The 13,005-nt window shown below is 36.9% G+C and overlaps 1 protein-coding gene across 1 annotated transcript in view; it reads left to right on the top strand.

Moving 5' to 3' along the window:
- The first annotated feature begins 2,982 nt into the window (after positions 1 to 2,982).
- dst (dystonin) overlaps positions 2,983 to 13,005 on the top strand; it is a 140,766-nt gene continuing 130,743 nt past the window's right edge. Inside the window, exons 1-3 of the mRNA XM_053502886.1 lie at positions 2,983 to 3,276; positions 3,565 to 3,599; positions 4,473 to 4,658. Of these exons, the coding sequence (XP_053358861.1) occupies positions 3,096 to 3,276; positions 3,565 to 3,599; positions 4,473 to 4,658 (402 nt within the window). The 5' untranslated portion in view covers positions 2,983 to 3,095. The remainder of the gene's footprint in view (positions 3,277 to 3,564; positions 3,600 to 4,472; positions 4,659 to 13,005) is intronic.

Below are 13,005 nucleotides of genomic sequence, written 5' to 3'. Positions count from 1 at the left end.
TGTGTAGCTTGGTTTTGTAGTAGAACCATAGAGGAATTATTACGTTTATCGTTTTCTTGAAGAATGACTCTCACAACTCAAAGCAATAAGATAAGTAATGGAGTATAAATTAGAAGATAATAAGTTATACACAAAGCCTTATAATTTAACACATCACTAATACAAAATTGCTAGACATTTTAAGATTTTTCCTTTTAATGTTAGTTTGTGATCAATCACAACCCCTACAAATTTTATTTTAAAAACTCTTTCAGTTTCAACATTACACAATTCTAATTTAATACATTTCATATATAATTGATATATTTAATATATCAATTACATTTTTTATTTCCATATTTACCAACAATTATAACTGTTATTCCGTTTTTACCTTTCCTTTGATCAAAGATTCTTCTCTGACAGTTATTTGTATAACATTTTTTGGGAAATATTTGAATACTTCAAATGTTATTTAAACATCTTCCTTTGCCAACACAATTAAGCATGAAAGACCAATATTGTCGTTCTTAAAATATCAGGCAATCAATTTGAAAAAAAAAAAAGGCAGAACAGTAGAATTTATTGTCAGCCAAATACCACTACAACTTTGACATTGCAGATTTCTTTTTGGTATCAAAACATCCTATGTAAAGCAACCTTGTGCTGTACTCCAAATCTTTATGTGCAGTCAACTTTATAGTTTACTATTTCCTCAATTCCATCTTCCTTTTTTAGTCCTCTCAAACTGTACATCAATTATGATATATCATACTAGTCCTTATTGTTTCTCTTCCACTCTAATTTAAGACACACTCACTAATGCATTTTAAAGAATGTGTGTCTGAGAGTTCCTTTATGAAGGCGACTCATCCCTGATTGCTACTGAGGCAGACGCTGTCCAAAAAAAACAGACCGTTTCTCATTTGCTGCCGACCAAAAAAGGAGTGAACTGCATTGAGAAGAGATCAATCAATGCTACTGAAGAGAAAGAAACAAAAGAGTGTGGAAAGGGCTAATGAAAGCATCATTGTGTGCCTGTCAAAAACACACTGTGGCCCAAAATCTTTAGCATTTTTCTTTTTACTTTGAGACCCAAGATGGCTCAAGTAACAAAGTAACAACAAATGACCCTCATTGTTAGTGATACCAGTGGGTTAACCAATAAGTTCATGTAAGTGTTGTAACCCGACACTGAAGTTATTGAAATAAAATGAATAATATTTTTATTAAAATGCATTAATAATAGTGTTAATATATATATTATATATAATAGCCAATAGTATCCTATACAAAGCAGTATGCCCTTTGCAGGACATACAGCGACACATTAATGTATGGATTTTGAACCAACAGGTTGTATGAACTGGGAGTTAAAATAAAAATCATTTCTAATTATTATTTATTCATAAAGACGCAGAGTCATAAAACGCTACTATTAGAGATATTAAAAACAATCAGTAACCACATTTACTCCTAATGCATATCCATATATAGGTTTTGAAAAGTAGGCTGAATTGACAGCAATTTGCAGATGGTCCCTAACTCAGTGTGATTATCAGCGGGGTAGGTGGGGTTCTGTTGCTGGACCCTGTTAGCGAAAAACTAAAAACTTTAAACCAACTTTATGGTATCATACAGGACATGACAGCCTACTGGGAGTTTTTCAAACAGCTCCTGAAAGACTCTCAGTCCATGGGAAATAAAACCCTCTGGTCAGGTGACATGAAGATGGAACAATTTTTAAACAGGAAATCAGGCACTGTACATCATCTTGTTAAAACCATCTCACTGCATCTTAAACATTTTACTGCATATCATATTATGTGGGGTTGTGTACGTGTAATGAACGTGAAGTAAAACAGAGAGAGAGACAGAGAGAAATAGATAGATAGATATTTTATTTATTTGTTGTTTTTTTTAACCTTTTTTCCTTAGAATTCAGAGTTTATTGTTAGTGTGACTGTAATCTCAGAATTCCGACTTTTTTCCCCACAAAATTCTGACTGTAGGTGATTAAAGTTAGAATTCTGAGGGGAAAAAATCAGAATACCAAGAATTTTTTAAAAGTCTAATATTAACGTAAAATATCTGAGACTGAAGTAAGAATTTTAAGAAAAAAATGTTAGAACTTAAATATATTTTAAATAGTGGCCCTAGTTAACAGAGAGAAAATTGAGTCACAGTTCAAAATTTTGAGGAAAAAGTCAGAATAATAATAATAAATAAAAAAAGATTGCTGAGAATTAAAGTTGGAATAAAAGAATACTGAGATTGAAAATGTAAATGTAAAGAAAGTAAAATCTTAGAATTCTGACCTTTTTACAAAATTCTGACTTCTACGATTTAAGTCATAATTCTGAGGAAAGAAATCAAATTACTGAGAAAAAAAAAAGTTAAAATCCGGACATTCAAGTCAAAATTCTGCAATTAAAGTAAGAATTCTGTGAAAGAAATGTCAGAAATTGAATATATTTTTTGAAAAATAAATATTTTAACCAGTACTAACTCTGAATTCTGAAATCTGACTTAAATTTTTGATATTAATGTCAGAATAGTAAGAAAAAAGTCAGAATGCTACGATTAAAGTCAGAAGTCTGAGGAGGGGAGGTCAGAACTCAAATATATTTTAAATGGTGCCCTTAATGCTTTTACATACATAACAGAAGGGGAATTGATGCAGAAAAACAGAGAGACACCCTGAGTGAAGCCCTTCTCCAGAGCGCTCGGGATCTCAGGCTGGGGTGGAGGTTTAACACCAAGAAAACTCAGGACCTGCTTCAGAACAACCCAGTGAACGTGCTGGAGTGCTTGTGTGTGTGTGTGTTAATCTGAGACAGAGCCCACAGTGAGTGCGCAGGTCGGATGCCTTTAAATATCGTGCAGCTTTGCTGAGCTCAGATGCAGATGCTCTCTCTCTCTCTCTCTCTCTCTCTCTCTCACACACACACACACACCTCTGTTCTGCATGAGCAGTATAAGCGGGGCTCGTGCTGACTCACGGCCTGTCTTAGATCAATGGAGCGCCATGTAGCAGTGAGAGTGAGGAGCGCGCGCCGTTAGCCTTTAGCCCAGAGATATGCGCGGATGTGCAGGTGCGGCTGCGCTACATCGCGATGATCGCTGCGGCTTTTCTGGTTTTGCTGAGACCTCTGAGCCTCCAGTGCCTGCTCCTGCTGATCCTGCTTTTGGTGGGAACGGTGGCCACGATCCTGTTTCTCTGCTGCTGGCATCGGAGGCTTCGCCATGAGAAGATCCCCATAAAATCCGTCTTCTCCCGGCGATCGAGGAGTCGTGGTGCGTAAGACGCCTCGTTGGCGCGAGTCCAAGACTTATTTTTTGTTCTCATGAATAAAGTATTTCAGTGTGTTTTAGTGTGCATTCGTCCTTTAAAAAATAAACAAATAAATAAATAAATAATAAAAATAAGAATTGTTGCATCTTCATCAGAACGAGCGCTGTGTAATGTTTATCTAAAAAAAAAAATGCTACAATTAAAACTAATCGATCAGACTCTCTCGTCTTATAGATAAATGCTTAAAGCTAACAGTACTCGGGTGTTTCAATCTCTCCCGTTTGTTCCAGAAGCTGGTCTTCGGACGCATCATTTTCGATCTGAGGTAATTTCTCTGTCTCATTATTCATGTCAAGGTCATTGCAAGCTTTGTAATTATCCTCTGCCCATTCGTATACAAGATGAATCCGCATTGGGAAAAGTTGTGCTGTTTTTCTTCCATTATGACACTTTCGGTGTATATCAGCAGTCAGCATAACGCCAAAAAAAATACGCATTGCGCATGCGCAATAAGTAACCTAAATAGTACCAGTGCAGCGAGTGAAATGTGAGCTAAGATCATTTTCCCCCTCATGTCAAGGTTATAAGAATTACATAATGGTGTAATCATGGTCTGGGGATTATTATTATTTGATTTTTTTTTTAAAAAGAGCCTGCTTATAAGAAAGCTGTGCACTCTCTCTATTGCTTTATCCCTGTTTACAGGGTTGTGGGGGGCCTGGAGCCTGTCCCAGGAGACTTAGAACACGAGGCGGGGTACATCCTGGACAGGGTGCCAATCCTTAGCAGGGCACACACACATACACACTCATTCACACAGTGCAAGCAATTTGGGAACGGCTTTTATATCTGTATATCTGAGAACTATCAGAGGAAACCGGAATACCCGGAGGAAACCCTCTAAGCATGGAAAAAAGACATGCAATCTTTAGGTGTTAACTTCTAAACCCCCATGGTGTCTGCTCTGTCTTAGTTGTATTATAACACTTTAAAAGTGTGTCAGATATACAATAACAAGATCTAAAAAATTTACAGGCTAATTTGCACTGTGCACGCGTAATTAGTATATCTGCTAATCTTAGTACTATTACTGCCATTGCTCAGTGTGGATACTAAGTGTTGTCATGGTTACGGTAAGGATTTCAAACATAAGATACTGTGTATGGAAGTGAATGTGTTTTCTGATCCTTGTCGACAGGGTTTCCGGCACAGTCCGCGCCATGGACGGAGGCTTATAAGAGCCCGAGCGTGTGAAGAAAAGCCTGTGGTTGATCCAGCCGAGAGCGAGCCAGAATCTAGCAGTGTTGTCAGGAAACGCAAAGTGACCAAGAGAGTACAACCTGAGTTTTATCACTCTGTCCAAGTAACACCCACGCGGAGACCAGTAGGTGTACGTTTCACATTCCTGTTTGGGGGTCATTCCTTACATCCTCAGAAAATTCACTTTGTTATATATATATACTGTATATATGTTAAACGTGATTATTACATCCTCAAAGTGACCTATTTAGACCTCTTTAACCCTGGTGGGACATAATGAGTCAATGATTTTCCCTACATTACCTCCACAAGATGACTTTGGTTAATGGTTTTGGTCAAATCATAATATAATACTTTGACCTAATATTATTATTATTAGAATTTTTTTAAGTTGGAGTACTTAACGGTTCAAACTCAATGAGTTTTTCTGGTAGGTTGTCATTTTCCTCACCCTATCAATGACTGAAAATTACAGATTAGTGCTATACAGAGCACAGAACCACATTTCAAAGGGTTAAACTTTGGACAGTTATTCTTTCTAACATCTATTTTAACCTTTTATATGTAAATTGAGTGGACTTTACTCTAGTATTTAAACATAAAACATCACAGTTTCTTCAGCAGCTCATTAAGAAAGGAAATTGCTTTTTAAAAATAGATTTTCATGTAAAAATTAAGAGGGGTAATGTCAAACAGCCAAAGTAAAAAAATTGATGTGTTTATGGCATGGCCAGAATTACAATGACTAAAAGGTAAAAATTTAATATTGATCTTCATGATGCATTTCATTCATTTGTAGGTTAACGTGTAACATGGCTGATTTCTGTTTAGTTCATATGCAATGAATCAACTGGATGAGTTTTGTTTAGGTCATTCAACACACCCACACACTCTCTCTTCAGCTGTGGCGTGTTCAGACGGTGTGCTAAATACTAGCTAGCAAGAGAAATTATAGCCTTTACATGTAGCCTACTTGGAACACTTTAATAGATCACTTGGACACAATGGATTTCTTTAAACCATTAAAAGCTTTTTTATTATTATCATTATTATTATTATTTAAAAAGGGGCAAACTGAAAAAAAAAATCCAAGTGTTGAATCATTAAGGTGATGATTAATGTATTTTATCAAGTAGATCTAAATATAAAAAATTAATTTAAGTACATATTCATTCTTGCACTCAAAACTTACAGTAAATTATAATGAAATTGTGGATTTGCCCAGTGCAGCTTTGAAATAATTCAGCAAGCCTTACTGGAGTGGTCTCTTGTTATATGTTACTTCATGTAATATGCAGTACTGTACCAAGGTCTTGAGTCAGCATCATTCCTTCGTTTTAAATTAAATCAATTAAAATAAATAAATGGGAACAAATGTTTTATTGTGACAGCCTGCAACACGCCTGAAGATCACAATTTAAAAATTGGTTTTTATGTAACAACCCCAGCAGCAACCTCATTTTCCATCTTGTCTGTTCCAACCACTCAGCATTCAGCATCACCAGTATACTAATCACTGGTTTGACAACAAAATACAAGTAAGTCTGGCTCTTTGGAAGCAAAATATGATGAAATGAGGGCTGGGTCAAGACTTTTGCACAGCACTGTACGCCGGTATAGAGCCAGCACCAGAATTATTTTTACTTTTAAAAAGAATAAGAAAAAAACTGTATCACTCTCACTCTCTCTCTATAGATTATAAGAAACTCTTACAAACAATATTTTGTTTGTTTAATTTTTGATCTTTAACAATTGAAAATCCTGAAAATCTATGGTTCATGCATTTGTCTTTGTTTCCATTTTTTTCACTGTTCATGTGACTACTTTTGAGCAAATTGTACATCGTCCCAGAGCTTTCAGACATTCTCCCTTATGCCTCTGATAGTGCTTAATGGTACTTAATGCTTATTCATTTTTAATATCTATTATTTGATTTCTGATCAGCAACCATCTGTCTCTTTTTTATATGTAAAATACTCTTTGGCTTTCCTCATGGTAATGGATGACAAATCCTTTATCCCAAAGTGGAATCTATTGGTCCTCATTTGTGCCTGCCCATGGGGGTTTGCAAGATCTCTTATTTGTCTCTTCGGGGTTTAGGAGAGTGCTGATGGGCACCTTCTATAACCCCAGCAATGCTTACATCAATACTGACTCATCCACTGTCACTTTGTGGTGTTAAAAAAGGACCAGAAGCAGCAAATAGGTTAGTAGACAGCAACAAAGCGACTGAAACAACATTACAGCCACTTGGAGGAGAATAGTAGGGATGCAGAAGCTATTTGGGACAGGGCTGAATGTGTTTAAGTGCAATATTTTGGGAAAAAAAAAGAGAAGTAGGCAGAGCAACGAAAAAGAGGTCCTTAAGACTGAGAATAATTTAAGAAAGTTATTGTTGTGTAATCAATTTTGCCACACGCAATGTTTTTTGTTAACGAAAAGTTAAAGAGGTTCTTCTGTTATTTGAGTAAAACTTTAACATAAATGTTATTTGATTTATGCCTGTCTGTCAAAGGGTGCCAATAAATATCTGTCATTTGGATTTTCTAGCTTGATAAATAATTATATATAACATTTTATATTCGCGTTTACAAATAGAGACACAGTCCAGGGACAACAGTCACGCCTACTGCGGAATGGTTTTAAAAAAAGTCAGTCAGACTGCTGCTTTGCATGAAATTGCATAAGGGTACAACTTTAAACACAGGTGCACAGATGTTTTGGCTCTTATGCACCAACTAGTGGACACCTCACCCAACCCTCCAGATGTGTCTATGATACACCAAGTCCAGTATGTGACCCCTGGCACGGGAGTTGCTGCTGTAGCTGCATGTGCACAACTACCAGGGTGAATCTAAAATTCTCCACACTTATATACTTGTTATATTAAAACTTCTGTTTGCCTTATCAGTCCCTTCTGTGCAGGTGTGAACGTGTTACATCGGTTCATTTTGTAACTGCGCTGCAAGCAGAAGTGTATTCCCCACTTGTGATTTGCCTAAAAGAAGAGCACCATGCAGTTATAAGTTTTCTATAAGAAGGTGAAAGTTTCTTAATGAGAATCATTACAGGTGACGAGACATAGATTCATCACCAGTGTTGGTGGATGTTACTTTTTAAAGTAACTAACTACATTACAAAATTACTGTTATTAAAAAGTAATCAGTTACATTACAGCATTGCCTACTGATAAAAGTAACTAGTTAGTTTTAGTCAAGACCTTTATAATTATTCTACCATCATCACTCAGCGAAGTTTGGCCCATAATCTGTTAACTACTAATACCCCTATCTCACCTACATGGTTTCGCCCGGTGGCTATAAGTACAGTTTATCATAATTCACTGCGAGTTTTGGTGCTGTGATTAGGTTTCCATCTTTCCGCGCATCGGTCCTCGCATAGTCAAACCGCATAGGTGAGATGGGCGGGTTATCATGGCCGGGGCTTGTAGGACGATTTTCACACACACACTTATGGATTGGGAATGACTGCTGTCTGGCTCACAGGTTACATAAATTATCTGCATAAAGGATTACATTTTTGAAAATCTAACTAAATATCTGATTACTTAAATGGTGGACCTAACGTGTTAGATATTACTTTACATCAAAAAAGTAATCCAAATACAGTACTCTACTTTGTATTGCGTTACACCCAACACTGTTCATTACTACGAGCCTGAGAGTAAACGATGAGTATGGAATGGAAACATCCTCAATCGCTGTCCAAGAATATGTTCAAAAGTCAACAATCAGCTGGAAAATTGATGCTTACAGATTTTTGGGATTCTCAAGGGCAAGTATTGGAACATTATCAGAAAAAAGATTCAACAATCAACAGCGTTCGCTACAGTAAGACGCTTATTGAAAAGCTGAAGCCTGAATTTCGGGTTAAACGCAGGGGACTGCTATCCAAGGGTGTTGTGACATCGCATGACGATGCACGTCCTCACACTTCTGCTCACACTGTCGACAATCTGCAAAAAAGTTTTATTGAGGCGTTAAAGCATCCTTCTTATAGTCCTGATCTTGTTTCATTTGACTTTCACCTGTTTGGTCATCTGAAGGCAGCCCTAAGAGGACAAAGATTCAATTCTGATTAAGAAGTGAGGACAGCGGTACATTTGTGACTCTCAGCTTAAACATTTTTAAATGAGCTTGTTGACTGAGGGATTAAGTGTGTTGCGTTATAGGAGATTATGCCGAAAAATTATGGATTTGTCTTTTCTAAAAGTTACATTATACATTCTACAGCCAGAGTGCGGATAATTTTCGACTCACCGTTGTATATGGGCACCGTAAGGGAATAAAATATTGCTACATCACTGTCTTAAGGTACAGTTAAAGCAAAGTCCCACTGGCAGCATAATCAGTAGGTCCTCTAATAGTATTGTGGGTAATGTTGGAAGAGAATTAGATTATAAAATCAATGCTGGATAAATCATTTTCGCTTTAAAAGCTAGTTATACTGTAGGGCTCATGGAATGAGACAGATTTAGATTTAGAGTTTTTCATTTTAGGCTTTTAATTTAGATAGGTTTAATGAACATTTAGGACCAAAGCATGACACGAAAAGCTTTATTATGATCATAAAGTTGTTTATGTTGTGGGGGGGGGGGGTGAACAAGATGAGATCAGAAAAATTATTGCTTATTGCTCAATATTATAAAATAGCTGATTCATGCAGGTAAAAGTGTATGTTTAAGAAATTTCTCCTTTGCTTTGTATCTATTCAGGCAAAGGATTTGCTTTTGTCAGTGCTACTAAAGCTCAATCCTTTCTTGCAGAATCTAAAATAATACCCCAAATTTACTTCACTTGCCTCACAAAAATGAATTTACTCAGCATTCATTTGCATAATGTTAGGCCTCTATTATAAACTCGTAACATGAATTCATTCGGGCATTGTATTAGTTAATGCTCTATGCTTTTATGATAAAAATGTGCTGATCTTGCAGAACCTGTACCACTCAGCCAGACACTGAGGTTATTAAAAAATTATTTTCTAACAGTCATAAGTCTTTCAAGACTCCTAATAGAATGTAATAAAACAGGAAAGGAGTCAGATGTTTTTTTGGCTGGGGTTTAACTTAAGAAAACAGGATGTGCTTATGCGTGGAGGATTAAACATGTATAGACAAGGGTGTGCTTGTTGGTTCTTCATTCTGATCCGGCATCTATTGTTGCTTTGGTTTTCATATTGCACACCTTTTATTATAACATGTATTAATAAATGGGTTATAAAATATCAGTTAATCATTCTCCATAATAGCTGGAATGTTGTTTTGTAGCCTCATCATTACTCTGTGTTTCTTTTTAATGTAGATTTCGAATATAGCGTGTTTGAGATATTTGCGTCCTGTTACTGTTTAAATGGAGGATTGAGCAGGGAAGCTGTGAGACAGGCTTTCACATTATCCTCAGATTATGTTCTCCATAGAAGATATTGCTCCATTTTTATCAACCTGTATCAGATTGCCCCAGCATTTGATACTTGAGAGGCTCGGCCATGCTCCATTATAAGGAGAATATGATCAGTTATAATTTATGTTCCAAAGAGCTCTTGGTACAGGAAGAGGAAACGTATCAGATATACAGTGGGAAAAAGCCAGTTAAGATTCTTCTCCTGGTTCTGAATAGCAAATATTTAAAGGTGAGGATTTGTACAAATGTATTCAGCCAAAAACATATACTCAGCTCCATTAAGGCATACATATTGATTGCAACAATATAAAATGTCTGTGGTGTTCAAACCAAGCTTGCCAAGAAAATCTTTCCCACATTATCACACCGCCACCACCAGCCTGAAGTGTTCACACACACACAAAAAAAATGCAGGTTACGTCCATGGTTTAACGCTGTTGATGGTGATATTTTCCTGCTATCTTTAACTCTTCAGTTTTGGTGTGGCTCTCTTAGTCTCGGAGGACTGGAACCTGACCTGGCCTTCTACGGTTGTCATCCATATGCCTCAAGGTTCGATGTATTTTGCATTCTGAGATGCTTTTCTGCTTACCATGTATCCTTCCTGTTAGATCAGAGCAGTCTGGCCATTCACCTGTTTTCAAAACCACATTTCACAATTATTGGCAAACCTAGAAATTTTTAATCATGTTCCGATTTGTATTTTATGCTTTAGTTGTTCAAGACCTCCTGTTGTAATGAGGTACCACAAAATTTCCTTAGTCATTCATTAACATGCGGAATTTTGCGAATTAGGATTTGCTAAATGAAATGAGACAAGAGAGTGTTGGCCTTTGTAAATTAGGCGAAGGCTTTAAAAAAAGCCCACGTCTACTGCAGTAATGGAGGGAATTAAAACAAAAATGTTTTAGCATGGTTTTCCTCCCACAAACCATGAGGAGCATGCTTAGAGATGTAACGGTTTCTTGGAAGATAACAGGCAGATATTTTTTCTGATTGATGAGAACATTTTGTGATCACCACGTTTCCAACTCTACAAATCAGACACCACCTTGATTCCATTGAATGGATTTAAAGGTCAGCTCAAATTTATCATATTTTTTCTTTCATCATAAATTTAAGCACCCGGTGATGTGTGCCTAGCTCAATGACTATAAAATGAAGCTTTTAACATGGCCTGTCTGTTTTCTAAACTAAAAGTCAAAAGAATAAGAAAAAAGCTAGTGTGAGATTAATATAATTATTATTATAATTAATAATATTTTATTAAGATAAGGATAAGGATCTCACCAATTCTGGAGCTGACTCTCGATTCTGGAGCTGTATATTTGCTAAAAAACGTTTCAAATAACTTTGGTATCCATTTCATTCCAATGTTCAATTTTGCCCATTTGGTATATTATATCAATATGCATATATGCACATATTTTCAACATTTGTTCACTTACTGGAGGAATCATTTACATTTAGTCATTACTTTCAATTTCAGTGTGTCCATTTGTTTATTTTAAGGTTACCATGTGATTAAAAGAGAAAAACTATTATGGGATATAATTTTAACAGGTTGCATTACATTTAATGTTCTTCTATCACATTTCTGTCTTTTTTTCATTTATTGAATGTCATTTTGTTGTTCTACCTGTAATCTTGCAGTGATGGGTTTTCATATTAAGCATTGCCAGTATCACTTTATTTGTTTCTACTTGCTTTAAATTGGAAAACTAGCACTCCTAGTTCAGTGTTAAAAACATTCGCCATGAAGGAAAACCGGACAGCCTTCGGAAACCTGAAACCGTGGTCCAACAGATGACCTCACTCAGTCTTCAGTATTCCAAGGAGAAGAACAAACAGATGGCACAGGAACCCGGAGCAAGAACACGTGTGGCGTTCAACATTTGTGGAGATAAAAATCTAATGAGTCATGCGTTAAAACCTCAGGTATTCTCAGTGAAGGCACACCTGTCTGCTCCTGAATGCCCCAGCAAATTCATTACCTTTTCCTGAGATGAAACTTTCATTTAGTGCCAAAGAATTTGGTCAATTTTAACGCAAATTTAAATACATTTATTTTTAGTAAGTGCTTGTATGGATACCTGTGGATTTAAAGTCTATCTGTGGAACACTGGGTACGTGGCAGGGATACACCCTGGAACAGACAGTCTATGACTGAGCACCACACACCCACATACACACAGCAGAGATTATTGATTTCCTGAACAAAGACACCTGGGGAAAATATGAAACCACGTCAAGTGCAATAGGGCCTGAATATACAAAAGACAAGTTAAGTACGTATGTGAAGTGGAATCAAAAGCATGTATGGATGTTATTGAGACAGTCCACCCTCAAACTGTGCAAATAAGCCAGCCTTTTTGAAAATCAGAAATATCTTAGGGATTTTCACTTTTTGCCATGATTTGACATTTGTGTTCTGTTGAAAGTCCATTTGGGATTTCAGGTGGAAACCAGACCTGGGTTTTTAAAGTCATTGCTATGATGATCTGAAAATCTTACTCACTCACTCCTTTATATCGCTTTATCCTGTATACAGGGTTATGGGGACCTGGAACCTAGCCCAGGAGACCTAGGGCACGAAGCGGGGTAGTCCCTGGATGGGGTGCCAATCCATCGCAGGGCACACACACACACACACAAGTACACTCACATGCTCATTGACACATCTGGATGTCTTTGTACTGTGGGAGAAAACCGGGGTACCTGGAGGAAACCCACCATGCAAGGGAAGAACATGCAAACACTGCACACATAGACCATGAGATGGGAATGGAACCCTCGACCCTGGAGGTGCAAGGCCAACCACTAAACCACCTGACTTAAAAATTCTGGATATTTTAAAGATTTTTATTTTCACATCTAAAAATAAATTACTCATATACAGTTTTAGTGGCAAACAAAGAGGCGTAAAACCTGCACCGTGCGCTTTTTGGGGGGTGTTTTGCGTGTGTGCGGGAATTGGTGTGGAGGTACCGTTAATCACGCGCCGACCCAGCGAGCTCAGAGCGATGGCGCTGTAACACCATGCTTGCT

This window comes from Clarias gariepinus, chromosome 8, assembly GCF_024256425.1.
Source record: "Clarias gariepinus isolate MV-2021 ecotype Netherlands chromosome 8, CGAR_prim_01v2, whole genome shotgun sequence".
NCBI lineage: Eukaryota > Metazoa > Chordata > Actinopteri > Siluriformes > Clariidae > Clarias > Clarias gariepinus.
This window is presented reverse-complemented; position numbering and strand designations above follow the sequence as displayed.